The sequence below is a fragment of the Rattus norvegicus genome, chromosome 5 (genome assembly GCF_021556685.1).
Source record: "Rattus norvegicus strain SHRSP/BbbUtx chromosome 5, alternate assembly SHRSP_T2T, whole genome shotgun sequence".
NCBI classification, from domain to species: Eukaryota; Metazoa; Chordata; class Mammalia; order Rodentia; family Muridae; genus Rattus; species Rattus norvegicus.
The window spans coordinates 119,200,713-119,219,915 of NC_141538.1; the positions used below are offsets into that span (position 1 = coordinate 119,200,713).

Sequence of the window (19,203 nt, forward strand, 5' to 3'; positions counted from 1 at the left end):
AGACTAATAGACTAGGCTCAGCCTCTTCCCACAAAACCTGGTCTTGGTGGCTCACACCTACCCTATACTCCCAGCACTCAGAAGGCTGAGGCAGGAGGATCATGAGTTCAAGATCAGCCTAGACTACATACAAGACCATGCCTTACCTCCTCCTCCCCATCAAATCCAGAAGGAGACGGGGGCAGCGGTGAGGCCAGGAAAGGATCTTTATTAAATAAGCAAAGTGATCCCACGGGGAACAACCATGACCCCAGAACCTAGTGTCAGCTGCTGACAGCAGTCCCGGGCACACAGCAGAGAGACACAGGGAGGCTCGGAGTTTCCGGGTAGGATTCCAGGTCGTCTTGGTCTGGCCGTCCTCTAGTTGATCATTACCTTAGGTCATTTTCTCAGGATTGGCAATGCAGAGTTACACTGGTGCTAAGAAGGTTGCTGAACTCTACCCTTTGCCTTAAAAACGTTGTCAGGCAAGCCTGTTGTCCCTGAGGTCCAAGTCACTTTAAGTGAGAAACACTCACGGAAGGAAAAGAAACAAGATGGAGTCGTAAACAAAGCACAGGGTTGGTAAGATGGCTCAGCAGCTAGAGGGACTTGCTTCCAAGCCTCTCAACCTGAGTTCAAAGCTGGGATTCCACGTGGCAGGAGGAGAGGACTGATCCCCACAGGTTGACCTCTGACCTCCAAACATGTACTGTGGCACATACAGGCCCATACTGCCCCAACACACACACACACACACACACACACACGCACACACACACACACACACACGCACGCACACACACACACACACACACACACACTCTAAACAAACGTAAAAAGAAAACTTCAGGGCTTAGCAGTTAAGAAAGCACTGACTTCTCTTCCAGAGGACCAGGGTTCAATTCCGAGCATCCACGTGGCAGCTCACAGATGTTTGTAATTTCAGTTCCAGGGAACCCAATACCCTCAACACAAGTCACACGAGGTAAAACACCAGTGCTCATAGAATAAAAATAAATCATTTGGGAAAAAAAGTAAAATTCAAAATGGTGTTAGCTTGGTCAGTGACTGGACCGCCTTCACTCTCTCTGTCATGACTCTGTTCTGAATGGAGGTACCTGTTAGATTCTCCCTAAAGGACAGAAGCCTGTCTCCACACTCACCTCAGTCTCTCTGCCCCGTGAAAGCCTCGCTTCAGACCCTTTCATTCCATTCAGGGTTCTCCATTCTGGAGCTTTATCCTGCTGCTCCTGGAGTCACAGCCGAGATGGGAATCAATCAACGGCCACAAAAACACGCACTATCACAGTCCCTGAGAAACAAACAGGTTGAAAATGCAGACGAAAACAGGAAAAATTAACTTAAGCAGGGGCCTAGAGGAGGTCACACAAGGAGCAGGCTGACGGCTAAATTGGTTGTGTAGAGAGTCCCAGGGAGAAAACTAGAAGGTTGAGAGGAGTGGGAAGAAAGACTAGAGGTGTGGTGTCGGGTGGGGGTGGGGTGCACATGCTGCACATGCTTAGAATCTTCTCCCAAGAACAGAGGGACAGTGATGGAAGGTTTCCAGCAGGAGCATGCCTTCGTGTATCTGGGAAGATGACTGGGGATGGTAAAAGAGATTAGAAGGGGTTGGGTATTTAGCTCAGTGGTAGAGCACTTGCCTAGCAAGCCCAAGGCCCTGCAGTCCCCAGCTCCAAAAAAAAAAAAAAAAAAAAAAAAAAAAGAAAGCACATTGAGATTAGAAGACAAGTGAGCAGGGTTTGGACCTGGTGGAGTAGTACTCAGTCAGGAGCAGGAGCTACTAGGAGGCTGTTCAGACTGAGCACCTCAGTGCCTGTCTCAGGTGACAGGTTCCAGCCACAACAGGTTCTCAGTGTTATACCTTCTTAGTTCATAATGGGGGAGCTGGAGGTGTAATTTGCTAATAAGGGGAAAATGAAAGGAAAAGTCAATTGAACAGGGGAAGTGGGTTTTCGGGTCAAGAGTTTGGAGAGGAAGTAGGTCGGGGTACATGATGCATGTATGCTCTGAGAATGGAACCTGGGGCCCTACACATGCTAGGCTTGCCTTCTGCTGCTGACCTACACCCCCAGTCCAAACTTGGATTCGTTGTCCTAATTTTGATAAAGCTGAGAGATGTCAAAATGCAAATCCCAAATTGGTGACTGGGCAGAGCACAGTCGCTGAATTATATGCACACCATTGGGACTTAAGGCCAGGGGATGGATGACGTCACTTGACTCTGACGTCACCTCCTCTGAGCCAGGAGGTGAGCAGAGATAGCAGAGAGCAGACCCTACCAGCAGTGGGAAGTCAGGAGTATGTGGGTCATGGAGGCCCAGGCTGTGGGAAAGCTGGACTGGAATGTTTGTGAAGACTGAGCCGGCCGTGTCTGCTGAGGCTCTAGGCTATGTACGACAGCCAGGCCTGCACGCTACTGGAAGAAGAGACGCGTGGTCTGGAAGGAAGCTAATCTTTCCTCCTTAGGCTTTCATGCTGTGATCTCCCCACTCAGTTGACTATGCTTCCCGTGACTGTATTTCTGGAACACTCTGCTCTTGCTATAACTGTTCTCCCTATGCTGGCATGATCCCTAAATGCTTCCTGAGCCCTCCTCCGGCCCACTGCCTTTCTCCTGCTTTACAGTACAGACGGCTCTTTCACAGTTGAGACATGTGTGCCCTCTGTTGGTCTGTTCAGAAACTGCATCAGATCAAGTTTCCCTGCACATTCCTCTCAGGATCTGTGCAGTGTGACAATCAGCCCTCCAGACCTCTGGGCTCTGTTCTGGGGTGGGGGTTGGGGGGGACAGCTGGCAGGACAATGAGGTCAGAATGCTGAACATAGGGGAATGTTAGGAGAGATGCCACAGGGCAGGACACCTTGCAGGTCAGGGGGAGGACCTCAGCTTGTGGCCCCACAGCATCTAGATCTCGGCAGATGGCTTCAGGCCATCAGGAGTAATCTGCTGCTTGAGAAAAGTGAGGCTGGGCAGCCAGTGAGACGGCTCCTGTAGAACTCCACACAAGATGACTGTGGGTCAGCCTGCAGCCCTAGGAGGACTGTGGGCTTCGAGACAGAGAAGTCAAGGATAGCACCAACCAACCTTGCCTTGTGAACCCACAGAACAGGTCACGGTCATCTGGGATGTAGAAAGCCGCAAGAACACAGGCTGTGGGGCAGAGGGAGGTCTGGGGACATATTAGCTGTGGCCCTGATGAACGTCACTGGGCTTGGAGGAAGGATTTGGAGTGAGGTAGGGGGATTGTCCTTCTGGATGGTATTAAAGTTAATAGCGTGAAACCCAGTGTGGATGAAGACGGCCATGAACTTGGGAGCTGGTCCTGCCACACTGCAAGGAGTCTGCAAGAGAGGAAGGCAGGGTCAGAAAGTACAAGAGTCTGTACCTGGGCCGGTGGCACAGACCTGTGATTCCAGCAGCTCCTGGGAGGCTGAAGAATGAGGGCCAGCATTCACAGACACCCTCTGCAGCTTAGTAAGACCCTGCCTCAAAATAAGGGCTTTAGAAAGGAAGGTCTGGACACATGGGTGAGTGACAGCACTCGCTAGGAGGCTCGGTATTCAGTCTCCAGTTCCACAAAAGGATAAAGAAGGGGCGGGAGAGGCAGCATTCACTGGAAGTCAAATGAAGGAAATAGTTTAAGAGAAAAAACACGGAAGTGCCCAGGGAAGCCCCAGCACTGGGGAGGGCACATCGTGAATACTGAGAGTTTAGCCAGTGAGCCTCTGTCTCGGGAAGTGAGGGAGGACAAAGTGAGGAAGAGAAAGAGAAAGGGGAGCAAGGGAAAGGGAAGGAATGATCTGTCTGCCCAGTTCTCTGTGCAGGTTGGATGAGGCTTAGAGTACTGTAGCCATGGTTTCTCCAGCATTCTTACAGCGGACAGTAAAATGCCTGTCATTCCCTCCCGCAGGTCGTGGCAGACACCAACATCAGCGCCATAGCGACTCAGCTTGAAATGATGTCTGCAGGCTCCCAGCTTGGCTCTCCCACTGCTGACCGACATCCGCAAGACCCGGAGTGAGTATTCTAATCAGAGTGGGCCTAGCGCCTGAGCTCAGGTTCAGGTGTATGTGATCCCACAGTGGAGGGATGCACATGCTAAGATCTCCTGACCTGACGGGTCTGACAATGCCAGGGCGCTCCATTTCACACAAGGCTCTGTTCCACCACAAGATCCCTCAGAGACCACAGTAGGGCCTGCACTCACTGCTTCTCGTTGCCTCGACACAGGCCTGTGCCCTCTGTCCTAAGAAACTGCAGGTTTATAGCCCAGGCCCACCCTGCTCTAAGATGCAAGGAGTCACCTCACTGAGTTAAAGCCTTCTTATGAGGTGAAATCTTAGTGTCCCCTTTGAGAACATGTGTCATTACAGTAGGCATTGCCAAGTTCATTAAAGCAATGTTTCTGGAGCTAAACTGATGCAAAACCAAACAACAGGAGGCCAGTGGAATGGTTCATTGGGTAAAGGCACTCAGCACCCAGTCTGATGACCTGAGTTTGGTTCCTGGGGCCCACATAGAGGAAGGAGAGAACCAACCCTCACAAGCTATTCGCCCTGAACTCTACTTGCCTGTGTATACACCTGCACATGCACTCCATGACACTGTCTGTGGAGACTCTGAGGAGATATTCCCCAGCAGAATCAAGACTCCGGTATGTGCAGGTTCCCTAGGGTTATTCTATAGACTGGCAGAGAGCAGCCACACTCTGAGGAGTGCTGCCTGTCAGCACCTGTCATAGTGTGTGCTCAGTGAATGCTACCGGTTAATGGTTCACGTAAGAATCTGAGATCACGGGCTGGAGAGATGGCTCAGCGGTTAAGAGCACCCGACTGCTCTTCCAGAGGTCATGAGTTCAATTCCCAGCAACCACATGGTGGCTCACAACCATCTGTAATGAGATCTGATGCCCTCTTCTGGTGTGTCTGAAGACAGCTACAGTGTACTGATATGTAATAAATAAATAAATCTTTAAAAAAAAAAAAAAAAAGAATCTGAGATCACAGCCGTCCATAAGGGACATGATTAGGGGTGTGTGGGGGGGGGTCATGGTTTATCAGCCTAAGTGATACTTTTGTGTGTGTTTTCTTGAAGAAAAAATATAAACTTTTCCTACTTTTTCCCCTCATGATACATGTCATCAGATATGACAGAATACAAACAGAGCACATTCAAACTACCACAGCTCTTTAAATCAAAATCAGGGTAGGGAGAGGAGGGCTGTGTTCAGTTGGTAGAGTAGCGTTCTTGATATATAGACAAGCCTGGGTATGTGATACCCTATCTCTCAAAAAAGAAACAAGGGAGGGAGGGAGGGAGAGGGGAGGGAAGAAGGGAGAGGGGAGGGAGGAAAGGAGGTAAAAAAAAGTCAGGGTGGCACGGAAGCTCACCCGTGTTGTCCCAGCATTTGACTGATGCAGGAGTGCTGTAAGGCCAGCCACCCTGAGCTACATGATGACACAGAATAAAGCCCAGGTCTTTACAGAAGAGTGGCGCTGCCCTTGTCATTAGATCCTTTTGCTCTAACTCCACAGCTTCCTGCTGGGCACCGCCAGCACGAGCAAGCCCACAGTCTCGGGCTGGAGAGATGGCTCAGTGGTTAAGAGTTCTTCCAGAGGACCCAAGTTCAATTCCCAGCATCCACATGGCAGTTCACAGCTGTCTGTAACTCCAGTTCCAGAGGACCTGGCACCCTTGCACAGACATGCAGACCACCAATGCATATAACAATAAATAAATCTTAAAAACAGAGAGAGAGAGAGAGAGAGAGAGAGAGAGACAGACAGACAGACAGACAGACAGACAGACAGACAGACAAAGAAAAAGAAACAAGTCTCTGCTAGGTGTGGTGGTCACACATTTAATCCCAGCACTGGGGAGCAGAGGCAGTACTCTGAGTTTGAGGCTGGCCTAGTCTATATAATGAGTTCTAAAACAACCAGAGCTATATAATATAGAGATAGGAAGGGAGGGGAGGTAGGGGAGGAGAGGAGAGGAGAGGAGAGGAGAGGAGAGGAGAGGAGAGGAGAGGAGAGGAGAGGAGAGGAGAGGAGAGGAGAGGAGAGGAGAGGAGAGGAGAGGAGAGGAGAGACTTAAGGCAGGGCTGGGCTGGAGAAAGTAGCTCAGAGGTTAAGAGCACATACTGTTCTGTGAAAGAGCCTAGGTTCAGTTCCCAGCACCCGTGTCAATCAATGTCATAGATATCTGTAACTCCAGTTCCAAGGGACCCAACACCCTTTTCTTGACTCCACAGGAATCTACATTCACATGCATATACCCTCCCTAAACACATGGAAACACACACGTTATTATAAACCATAACAACCATATTAAACACATTATTAAAAAAAAGTAAAAATAATTTTCAAAAAGAAATATTAAGGTATTGTGAATTAAATTGACATGACCCAGATGACACATGCTCCCAATTGCCAGTGGCCCAGGTATGCAGGCACCTAAAGGAGACTAGTTCTGTGTTTGAGCTGTCACCTCAGTTTCCTTCCCAGTGTCCTTGGCAACAAGGGTTATGTCTGCAAAAGCAGCCAGAATCCAGCTCATGTCCCCCTGGGCCACCACTGAGCATGCTCTCGAGGCCACAGTAAGTCGAACCTTACTCATGGCGTCATGACCACCCCATGTAAGAACAATTCATTAAAGAGCATCTCTCTAAGGCCAAGCACTGTACTGCTGCTGAGTTCTGAAGATTCAAACAGAAATGTTTGTAAAGATGTAGCCCTACCTAGCTGTAAGGGAAAAGCGCATCTGTAAACCCTGACTGTGGGAGGGCTGGTAAGGGTAGTTAGGGTCAGGGAGAGCCAGTTGCCGAAAGCCCAACTTGGGGCAAGGGGCTAATTGGTGAAGCTAATGATGAGTTTGGAAAGAATTGGGCTAAGCTGGATCATATTCAAAACCATCCACAATTTGTTCAGCACAGACTATAGCAGTTCCTGTAGACAACTACTGTGCACAAACATGGTGTCAACAAGCAGTGACTATTAGTGTCAGCCAAAGGGAAACCCACCCAAAAAGAAGTTAGGCAGAGAGAGTTGCAGGGGAGATCTAATCAGAACAGCAGAATGGAAGGTCATATACCCCATTCTCAAAAGGAAAAGAGACCCTCCCTCCACAGGTCACACAGTAGGGATGGGATTGCAGACTTGAGTCAGCATGCCTAGCTTGGTTTTGTTTTTCAAGACAGGGCACACACACATTACCTGGCTAGAATAAGCTAGCCTGCCTGCCTGCCTGCCTGCCTGCCTGCCTGCCTGCCTGCCTTCCTTCCTTCCTTGTGACACCTACCTAAAATTAAAAGTTTCTGAATCTAAAAGAAGAAAAGAAAACAGTTTCAGGCTCTGACCCATGGCCCACTTACAGCCATCAGTCTTGCTGGAAGAGTGCTCCCGGGACTGAGATGGCTCCATTGCTAAAGGCCCTTGCCCTTAAACTTCATGACTTGCATTTAATCCCCAGAACTAATGTGATAGAAGGAAAGGACTGACCCCAAAAGTTGCCCGCCCTCCTCTCCCTCCCTCCCCTCCCCCCCCCCCCCTCTCTCTCTCTGATATTCTGAAAGCATATTCCAGTGCAAGTAATCAAGCAGCCATTATTACTGGCCCTGTAGCGTCGGAAGCTGCTGAGCCTTTCTCTTTCACATTTTACTCTTCACATTCAGCCAGGATAAGTCAGATGTCTGCACCCCTCCCCCAAGCTTGTTTAGAAATGACTCTGATGTCGTTTCTCCGGCAGGCACCCATAACCCACTGGATACTCCCCTCAGAATCTTTCTTCTCAGGCTTCTGGAGCCGGGAACATGGGGTGTAGGTTTATACATGGAACTTGCTATGAGTGCTTCTCTTCCTTGACTAAAAGATTATTTAACATAGCCCGTAGTGATTCTTCACCACTCCAGGAAAATGGCCAGTCACAGGTGCTGTCAGCACATAGAAATCGAGGGGCGCATCCAGAGAGCGGACTGTTAGGGTGCTCCCAGCCAGGTGCCTGCTGGTTGAAAACTTCACATCATGAGCTGGAAGGATGGCTCAGGAGTTAAGAATGTGTGCTGACCTTGCAGAGTTTGGCCCCAGCACCTATGTCCCCATCCCAGGCAGCTCATAACTGCCTGGAGCTGTGTCTGCAGGGAAGTGTGGTAACTCTGGACTCTGGCCACCCTCAGGCACCAGCAAGCATGTGTCATACCTATACCCAGGCACACAGTTTTTAAAAATAAGTCTTAAAAAGGAACTTTAAAGTCAAAGGTCTCTGAGGTCTTAGTCCTCTCAGCAACCAACAAGAAATAGGCCTACTTAGAAGGCAGACACAGGTGATCTCTGGTCTCTGGGGCCAGCCTGGCCTACATAGTGAGTTGTACATCATGGAGTTTAGACTGAATATGCCTTATCTGAAGTACTTCAGAACAGCAGTATTTTGGATTTGGGATATTTTATTTGGATCATAGGATATTTACATATATGGAAGGAAATTTATTCAAGCTTCATATTTATTTTATTTATATATACACACGTGTATATAAAACAAGATAATTTCATAGTATATTTCCGGTAATTTTCTCATGAGCAGATTTGTAGCATAAAATTTTCCACTTTGAATATCATGCCACAAAAAGTACAGCAGATTTTTTTCAGATTTGGAAAGTATTTTTGTTATTCCTGATTAGGGATGCTTAGCTGCAATAAATGGCTATATTACAGTGTCTGGCCAAGCTGGGACACACAGCGGGTGAACACAGCTTACGTGGAAGCCCCCGAGTCATTCATTCCCCAGTTTTCCTCTTTCATTCACAAGTGCCACACTGATGACGTGGAATAGACGGTTCGGATGATGATGGCAAGTGTTCCCAGAGTGCTGCAGCTCGGTGCCCATCAGTACCTGGGCAGGAAGTCATCCTTGCCCACAGTGCAGACGTTAAGGATGGACTGGGCTGTATGACTAACTAATTAATTATTATTATCATGCAGCTTCTTTCCCCCTCCCTAGTTAGACCTGGACATACATATTTTATCATAAAGGAATTCACAAGTTTGTGGGTTCACAATTCTGGATCATGGCTCAGGCACCTCAGGCCTTTGTGCCATGGGGTGACATTGGTCTGAAGGGCCTTGGAAGCCTCTTAGCTCAGTTTCCCTCAGAGCCTGGGCCGGACCCCGTGCCTGTGGCGTCTCAGCTGTCTCCAAGAACCAGCTTTCACTGGATTCAGAGCTACCGAAAGATGGGGGAAACTTTCTGCCAATCATTTGCTAGGGTTTTTATTTCCTTTCTTCCTTCCTTCCTTCCTTCCTTCCTTCCTTCCTTCCTTCCTTCTTTCCTTCCTTCCTTCCTCCCTCCTTCCTTTCTTTCATTGTTTATTTATTTATTGTTGTTATTGGTTTTTTGTTGTTTTGGTTTTTATTTGTTGGAACAGGGTTTCTTTGTGTAGCCTTGGCTGTCCTGGAACTTACTTTTTAGACAGGCTGACGTCAAACTCAGAGATCCACTGGCCTCCATCTCCAGAGCGTGGGGATTAAAGCCTCAGGCCACCACACCTGGCGTTTCCTTCCCATTTCAATCCCAGGGGTTTCCACTGACACCCACAGTTTCAGACTCTTACTTTAGAATGAGAGCTGCCTTCTGTTTGTTCATGCCTTGTTTGTTTGTTTTCTTTTCTCTGAGACAGGGTGTCTTGGTGTAGCCCTGGCTGTCCTGGAACTCCCTCTGTAGACCAGGCTGGCCTCAAACGCAGACATTCTCCTGCCTCTGCCTCCCGATTGCTGGGATCAAAGGCACGCACCACCTAGCTGTTCTGTGCCATTTTGAGGTCCACCATAATGACGAACTAGAATTCACTTAGAAACCTCGGGATTGGTCAGGTGAGAATGAAGGCACTGAATCAAGCATATAGCATCCCTAAGATGTCAATAATAACTCACCTGTTTAAGTGACAGTTTTGACAGGTGACAGACTGAGACCTTAATGAAGCAGTGACATCCTTATATACGGATGGCATTGATTGTAAGGCTAACACTGGATTCAGTTCTACCTAGACATTAGATTTTTGTGAAAATTACATGCCACCCAGTCCCATTTAACTCTGAGTATTGACCAAAGTTCTGCTTCTGTGAAGAAAACTGTGACAACTGGTAATCCCTACCAGTGAGTTAGATGATTTATACTTTACTGTTAAGCCGTTATTATTCAAACAACAGGATACTATATTTTTCTTATTATAAAATATTGCTTAAACCAAGCATGGTGGCACAGACCATTAATCTCAGCACTCAGGAAGCAAAGTCAGACAAATCTCTGTGAGTTCAAGACCACCCTAGTCCACATATCAAGCTCTATACCAGCCAGGGTTACATAGTCTAAGGAAAGAAAAAAAAATGCTTAACATCCAAACATAATGGTGCATACCAACAATCTCAACCCTCAGGAGACAAATTTAGGAGAGTTCCTATAAATTCAAGGCCATCCTGGTCTACATATCAAGTTCTAGATCAGCCAGGGCTAAATAGTGACCCTTCCTCAAAATAAATCAACCAAAAAAATTGCCTATAAAAAATTAAAGTGTTTTTTTAAAGATTTATGTATTTATTTCATGTATGTGAGTACACTGTAGCTGTCTTCAGACACACCAGAAGAGGGCATCGGATCCCTTTACAGATGGTAGTGAGCCACCATGTGGTTGCTGGAATTGAACTCAGGACCTCTGGAAGAGCAGTCAGTGCTCTTAACCGCTGAGCCCTGTCTCCAGTCCGGTAGCAGTTTTAATATTGATTTAATATGCTTAGCACTAGGTTAAGCTGGACTGTTTCTTGTTCATAGGGAGCTGTTGCAGAGGACCGCCGATTAAAGCGAGGTGGGCAGCTCTTCAGTGGTGTTACCCGGAAGGCGTTACCCGGAAGGCGTTACCCATGAGCAAGCTGTCTCCATTCTAAAGCAGCAGAGAGGGGCCGTGGCCCTGCCTGCTGCTGCCGCCGTGAGCTACGGGTCCTGACTTTTTAACGAGAATACAGCAGAATTATGCGGCTTCCGGTTGGGATGAAAAGTTGCCTCGGCTCAAACCCAGTATCATCATTGGCTCTGATTCTGTTTACAGAAACTGGAGCTGTGGTCTCTGCTTCCTACTCACATCCCCGGTTCCCACAGAGGCTTAACTGCAAACTCCTGTGGTTTCATCTAATGAGTAGAAACAAAGGTTTAGCTTGTCATCTTAACTCGTGATTTACTTATGCTAATTTGCCTCTTCAAATAAACCAGAAAACATTAGCAGTGTAATTAACTTCCTCGCAATGAACTATTCATATGCTACCGCTGGGAATTACAGCAGACTGTTCTGTGTGACTCAGTCAAGTGGACCTCCCGTCCCTGTCTCCGGATAGGTCTGTATGTTAGCCGTTGGCGATTCTGAGGAGTCCATTTACAGACGCTGTAAGCTACTCACCATCCTAATAGGCTTTGTTTCTGAGTTTGACAGCGCACACTCCACAGGAACAAGTAGCCCTCCTGTTTGTGTTCTATCCACACTAGCTCACATTACTGGGAAGCTACTGGGAGTGATGGGCATCTTAGCAGGTCAAAATCACCGGTTCCCAACCCCTGCAGACTGCAGGCGAGGAGGTGGAAACCCTAGACCACACTGCAGAGATAAGCAAGTTTGAGCGGCCTCAGCCCTATTGGAAGCGAGTTACAAGTTTGGTTTGCCTCTCCTTCGCCTTCATACCAGTCTGCAGAGGGCTGTGTGCAGCCCTTGAACATAAAGGAACTGAGCAAATGCCCTGGGAATCAGACACGGAAGTGCTTAGCCCGAGTTTCCCAGTCTCCGCTTCCTATTGGCTGAAGTTCTGTAGCTGAAACAGCAACTGTGGCTGAAGCCTAAGAGTGCTTGTAGAGTGAAAGGGGCTGGGAAGGGAGATGCTCGTCACTGAGAACAAAGGAAAGTGCCATGAAGGGTGAGTACAGGGTCAGCAGCAGACATAGTTTAGCATCCTAGAACTATAACTCAGTGCAGCAGATTGCTCAGCAATTACCCGGAGTTTAATGGGCCCTAATTTAAAATGTTATTTAACTAGTGAGGATGTTAACTGAAGTTCCCTTTGAGTAGATGTAATCACAAAGTGCACTGACTCTTGTTGAGATATTTTTCGTGGCTATTAGAAAGTGCAGAATGCCTCACTTTTATGCTGACAGCGTATTGCGATGACCGGCATTAAGGTTTTTTGAGATTCTATAGGTTTTTTTAGAATTTATAATGTATCTAAGATACATGGTTTGGTTAGCATCTCATCCCCAGTTCATGAGAAGCCACCAACCTCAGTGTCCTGTGTGAATGGTACCCACAAGAAGACCTCAAGCAGCAGAAACCAAATGAAGCCCAATGAAAGTGCACCTTAAACAATAAAGATAGTGACATTAATGCTTTCCAAGTGGGATCCCGCTCACTTTTAATGGAATGGAATGGCGTTAAATACACATATTGAAATAACGTGTTGTTTTGTCTTCATTTATACATCATCTGTTTAGGGGATGCCTCTCGAAGTCTATTAATGTAGTAACTGATACTTGATGCATCGAGTTCCTCAGGGACCCAGTGAGTAATTGCTGTGCCCGAAATGGTGTGATCCCTTCAGAGCTTCCTACACACCGAGAATGCCACAATTGACAAGAGGAATTTTCTAAAAATTACACATACTACATTATTGGCCCTTTAAGCCTAGTATTAGTGTTGTTAATTGGAGTGAGTCCAAGAGGTAAGCAAACTAGAAAACTAAAAGTTCAGAGTGGTTTTCATGTAGATGTTTCTAAAGGTTCTGAATAAAGCAGCTGCCTAAGGAGCAAGAAGAGACACGGTTGGTGCTGTCCACGTTTTATCTCTGTGTCTAACTTTATTTTGTCCAGTGTCCTGTTACAATGCAGAAATCTGGGCTGAGGGTGATAGAGCGCCCTCTTCTGACTTTGGAGGGTATTGCGTACACATGAACTTTGTTTCCTTTTCTTTATTTTCTTATAAAGGCTAACATTTATTTGGGCCTGGTTTACAGTTTCAGAGGTTTAGCCCATTATGATCATAGTGTGGCAGCGTGCAGACAGACATGGTGCTGGGGGAGGAGCTGAGAGTTCTGCATCTTGACTCCAAGGCAGCCAGGAGAAGACTGAACTATATTTTAAAACAATAAAAGTTACAACCTTGGGGCTGGAGAGACGGCTCAGTGGTTAAGAGCACTGTCTGCTCTTCCAGAGGTCCTGAGTTCAATTCCCAGCAACCACATGGTGGCTCACAACCATCTGTAATGAGATCTGATGCCCTCTTCTGGTGTGTCTGAAGACAGCTACAATAAATCTTTTTTAAAAAGTTACAGTCTTTTAAAGGAGATTTATGCACTTACTTTATATGTGTTTGCTTGCATGAGTTTACATGTACCACACAGATGTAATGACCCAAGTGGGCCAGCACAGAACCTCCGACTTCCTAGACCTGGAATAACGGCTGTGAGACACGGTGTGGGTTCTCTGCAAGGGCAGTGAGTGCTGTTAATGCTTCGGCCATCTCCCCAGCCTTCAGAAGTAAACCTTTTTGTTTGTTTTTGTGTTTGTTCACTTTTGGTTCTTTTGAGACTGGGTTTCTCCTAGCTGTCCTGGAACTCCCTCCGTAGACCAGGCTGGCCTTAAACTCAGAGATCCACCAGCCTCAGCCTCTCAAGAGTTTTTTATTTTATTTTATACTCTATTACTGTTTTTAGTCGTGGAGGGGTGTTAACATGAGTGCATCATATCCTTCAGGAGCTGGAGTTACAGTTATAAGCCACTCGATGCGGGTGCTGGGAATTGAACTTGGGTCCTATGGAAGAGTAGCGAGTGCTCTTAACTACTGAGTTCTGTCTGCAGCTCCTTTGTTTCATGGGGTCTCACTCTGTAGTGCTGGACGTCTAGAACTCACTGTGTAAACCCAGGCTGGCCTCTGACTCAGAGAGATCTACCTGTCTCTGCCACTTGAGTGCTGGAATTAAAGGCATATGCTACCACACTGGCCAAAAAAAAAAAAAAAAAAAAAAAGCCTAAATTTTGAGTTTTCAAGAGTTTCTATCCCTGTAGACCAAGCTGGCCTTGAACTCACAGAGATCTGCCTGCCTCTGCCTCCTGAGTGCTTGAATTAAAGGCATGTGCCACCACTGCCCGGCCCTAAAAAACTTTTAAGTGAAAATAAATCTTTTTTATTTAAAGAGATAGCTGGCTTTGCTTACAGGAGCGCTCCTCCCCTACCTTGCTGAGTGGTCAGCTTTACTCTGTCCATTGTAATCCTGCCCTGCGTACCTCTGTAATCTTCTGTCCAAAGTCCTAGCAACCCTTCCAAGTCAGCAGCTTCAAACTCCAACAAGGAGAAAGTGGCCATTTTAAAGACAATGAAGTCGGTCTTTTGGAGAAGCCCACAACCCAGAGCCTTATACGTCTTCTATTTAAAATGTCTTTTAGTAAATTTCAATTCGGCTTCATAGCGGCTCCTCTTCCTGAATTCTTTTCTGCATGAAACCAAGGGTAGGCTTTTAGCTGAGTTGGGTACCTAAGAAAATAATGGAACTCAGCTGCTAAAACTGAGCGCTCCAGGCAGGGAAGGCCATTCTGTTCAAGCACCTTCCGGTCAAGAATGAAATCCGGTAAAGGTATCCTTGCAATCTTCTGATTACCCCTGCTGCGGGGCTTTGGAATAAGAAGCCTGAGATACCTCAGGTGACCGCGTGGTGGCGCAAGAGGCACCGTGAGTGTGAGGCTTTTGATCAGCGCTCCTGGCAGGTGGGTATGGAATCTGGCAGGAAAGATCCGTAGTTTCGTAACTCTGAAACCCAGTTCTCAGAATATCAGCCCCACATCCAAGCAAGCTCTCGACAGCACGAGAAGGAATATATTACTTGCGATTGGTGTTTAGTCCCTAAGACCAGGTTTTATTACATTTCCAATCCTCCCCTTCCGGTTAACCAGCTGGATCAGTTGCTCTTAACACTGCACAATGATACATGCATGTGAGTGTTTGGGGGCTTTGGTCCCCACCCTATCCTTTCTCTTTACATGTTGGGGAGCCTTGTTGCTAGAACGTACCCTGTTATCCTGTGTATGTAGCACATTGTAAATGGTACTGAGCATGAAGTTAATACTGGCAATTTGAACAGTTAATAAAACTGATCTTCGCTGAGGACGTAACTCAGCTGGTATCCTCACATGCAGAGAGCCCTGGGTTCCATTGCTGGCATAAACTAGGGAGGGTGGCACATGCCTGTCATCTGAGCATTCAGGACACAGGAAGATCAGGAGTTCAAAGTCATCCTAAGCTACATAGCAAGTTTGGGCTACATAAAACTGCTTCGACCTAAACCCACGGATAAGATACAATAAGGCTTTTCTTGTATCTGAAGACTGCATTAACCTGGCTGTGTTGGGTTCAGGAGCTGGGAACAGAATGAGATATGTTTGCAGATCAGCCCGGCTCTTAGGAGGGCCTGAACTGCTGCAAACTGAGGCCAACTTGTTCTACACAGCAAGTTTCAAGCCATTCAAGCCAGCCAGAACCATACAGTGATATCCTTCCCCCCCCCCCCCTCTCATTCACATACACACACACACACCACACACGTCTGTAACACCCATATACATAAAAATGAATACATTTTGCAGATAAATGAAGTGGAAAATATTATACTGCTCTTAACCACTGGGCCACCTCTTCAGCGCCTGGGGGCTTTTGTCTGAAACGGTAAGTCTTATGGCTTCATCAACTCTGCCAGTGTTGTGTTTCACTCTGTAGACCAGGGTGGCCTCTAACCCAGAGAGATCTGCCTGCCTCTGCCTCTTAAGTGCTAGGATTAAAAGCATGCACCACTACTGCCCCACTTCAATACTTTTTTTTTTTTTTTGGTTCTTTTTTTTTTTCCCCCCCGGAGCTGAGGACCAAACCCAGGGCCTTGCGCTTCCTAGGCAAGTGCTCTACCACTGAGCTAAATCCCCAACCCTACTTTTTTTTTTAAAATATTTATTTATTTAATATTAGTACACTGTAGCTGTCTTCAGCCACACCAGAGGAGGGCATCAGATCCCATTAGAGATGGTTGTGAGCCACCATGTGGTTGCTGGGAATTGAACTCAGGACCTCTGGAAGAGCAGTCAGTGCTCTTAACCTCTGAGCCATCTCTCCAGCCCCACTTCAATACTTTTTAAACATCTTGACTTATTTATGTATTTTATGTATATGAGTACTATCTTCATGCACACCAGAAGAGGCAATCCGATCCCATTATAAGTGACTCTGTACCACACGTGGTTCCTGGGAATTGAACTCAGGACCTCTGGAAAAGTAGTCAAATGGTCTTAACTACTAAGCCATCTTGCCCCACTTCTACTTAATACCTTTACCTCTGTGCCTTGAGCCCCTCCTCCTCCTGGCATCAGAGAAGCAACAATCCCGTAATAGCATCATATAAAGGTCAGTGTTCAATTTCCCTTTGACCTCAAACGTTGTATAGGTTCTGTGCCTCGGTCAGGATTCAAACAAGCTTAACAAAATGAGGTGACTTTTATATAATCAATGTCTTTGGTTTTTGCTGCTGTTGCTGTTTGGTTTTGCTTTGCAACAAGGTTTCATAATGACCTAGGCTGGCCTCAAACTTGCCAAGTAGCTGAGGTTGGACTAGAGACTCCAATACTCTTAACCTCCACTTCTCAAGAGATCACAGGGTATGCCTTCAGGTGCAGGCTGTCTGAATTCTTTTTAATGATTGCATGATTGAATTTTAATCTATAATTTCTTCCTTACCCTCTAGTCCTTCATTTAAAAAGTATTTATTAGTAGTATGTATGTATGTATGATGTTTCTGTGTGGTTTCATGCGTGTCATGGAGAATGTGTGGAGATCAGAGGACAGTTCTCTCCTTTTTTTACTTGGTTCCAGAAATGAAACTCGGCTTACCAGGGCCACAAGGCAAGCACTGTCACAGATGAATCACCTCACTCTTTCCCTTTTGATGTTTATTTATGTTTGTTTACTTTGGATTTGGTTTTCTGAGACAGGGTCTCTTGTAGCCCAGGTGATTTCAAAGTCTCTGTGTAGCTGAAGATGACCTTAAAATCCTGATACGCCTGCGTCCCCACCGCCCCACCCCTCATCCCCCAACCCCAACCCCAACCCCCTGTATTCTGAGAATGCAGGTGCTTGCCGCTGAGGAAATTCAGGATAAAATTTAATGGTGGTATTTTTTCTGAACCTGGCTGGCTCACAAATAATTGACACAGAGATCTGGTGTTTTTAAATCAACAAGCTGTAAGCCTAAACCGGGCAGATTCCGAGCTATTCTAACCTCTAAGCTCTTCACCTCCCAGCACTGAGAGGTCTGGAAGTTACTAGCATTCAATCTTTCTTGGCTCACTCTGCTGAAATCCTGGAGACCTCCCCTGGTGACTCCCTGGCTCTTCTCCCCTGGACCCTGGCTGGGATTGGAAGTCCACCCTTTCTCTCTCCTCTGCTTAGTCATTGGCTGTTCAGCATTTTATTAACCAATCAGATATCGTTGGGGAGCATACTTTACATGGCCTCTATACAAAAGATTCTTCAATACTCATGACAATGCCTGCGTCCAGACCATAATTAGATCTCGGAAGATAGAAATCAGCATCTGAATACACAGTACACTAGACCAACCCCCAGCAAGGAAATTAGGGGGAAATTAGGCTCATTTGTGTAGTAGAGGCTTGTCTAGCATATTTGAAACCCCCCAATTTTTTTCTCCCAGAGTTGCAAAAAAACAGAGAGGGAGAAAGGGAGGCAGAGGGAAAGAGGGAGGGAGGGAGAGACGGAGAAAGAGAGAGAGAGAGAGAGAGAGAGAGAGAGAGAGAGAGAGAGAGAGAGAGAGAGAAATTAGAGACTGATGAGATCATCACTGGATGACCATGTTTGCCACCAACCGTGATGAGCTGAGTTCCAGTCTTGGGACCCTCTAGGTAGAAGGAGGGAACCACCTGATGAAAGTTGTCTCCCGCCGTCACTCAGGTGCTGAGTGCGGCACACTCAGACACCCCCACACAGGTAGATCACATATTTGCAAAATAGCATTAAAAGAAAATAAACCAGAACATTTTTTGCACGACTAACTATATTCTGAATTGTTGCCTGCATTCCTACAGTACACTTAATACTAAATCAAGCCGTTTTCTGAACCATACTGGCATTCAACCTTGATTGTGCATATTTGTACAAATGCATGGTATGTGTGTGTGTGTGCGCGCACGCGCGTGTGTGCTCATATGTGTGTGTCTGTGTCTGTGTGTGTCTGTGTCTGTGTGTGTCTGTCTGTGTCTGTGTGTGTGTCTGTGTCTGTGTGTATGTGTCTGTGTGTGTGTCTCTGTGTGTGTCTGTCTGTGTCTGTGTCTGTGTGTATGTGTCTGTGTGTGCGTGTGTCTGTGTGTGTGTGTCTGTGTGTGTGTGTCTGTGTGTGTCTGTCTGTGTCTGTCTGTGTCTGTGTGTCTGTCTGTGTCTGTGTGTCTGTCTGTGTCTGTGTGTATGTGTCTGTGTGTGCGTGTGTCTGTGTGTATGTGTGTGTGTGTGTGTGTGTGTGTGTGTGTGTGTGTGTGTGTCTGTTGCTGAAGGTAGGATCCAGGACATATCAAATAAATGAAGTACTCTACCACTGAGCTACATCTTTAGATTCCCTATCATTTAATTTTTTAGTTTAAGGAGTTCTATTAATGTAGTAGTTTAAAAGAGAGCTACCCCTCTCTATTGTTTTAGAGTTGGTCCCCAGTTGGTGAACAGTTTGGGGAGGACTCAGAGGTGGGTCACTGGGGATGCACTTTGAGGTTTCAAAAGACTCCCAAAGTTCTGGAGTCCTTCTCGCTCGGCCTCATGGCTGTTTCAAGATGGTATCTCTGAGCTCTAGCGCTATCCCTGCCTCCCTGCTCGCATGCGGGCCACCATGCTGGCCATGAACCTGAACCTGAAGATGAAGCCCCATCTTAAGTGGTCTTGCCCATGGTGTCTCATCACAGCAATAGAAAATTAAGATAATAATGTCAAAGAGGAAGTACAATGTTGAAAAGAGAAACTTCACTTACATGAACTTAGTGAGGCTTTTCTACTCATGAGCCAGCTGCGAGGCCTAAGGCGGCCCACCTTCTGTCTGAGCCCAGCGAGCCACAACCCCAAAGCCTCTGCCTCAGGACAAATGCCT

General features: G+C 46.8%; 1 protein-coding gene across 4 annotated transcripts in view; it reads left to right on the plus strand.

Annotated features, from left to right (window-relative positions):
* Patj (PATJ, crumbs cell polarity complex component) overlaps positions 1-12,867 on the plus strand; it is a 304,077-nt gene extending 291,210 nt beyond the window's left edge. For 3 of the 4 annotated variants that reach the window (XM_087660182.1, XM_087660184.1, XM_087660183.1), the window contains 2 exons: positions 3,915-4,021; positions 10,823-12,482. In XM_087660182.1, coding sequence (XP_087516308.1) covers positions 3,915-4,021; positions 10,823-10,850 — 135 coding nt within the window. In that variant the 3' untranslated portion in view covers positions 10,851-12,482. 4 annotated transcript variants of the gene reach the window in all.
* Positions 12,868-19,203: the final 6,336 nt, after the last annotated feature.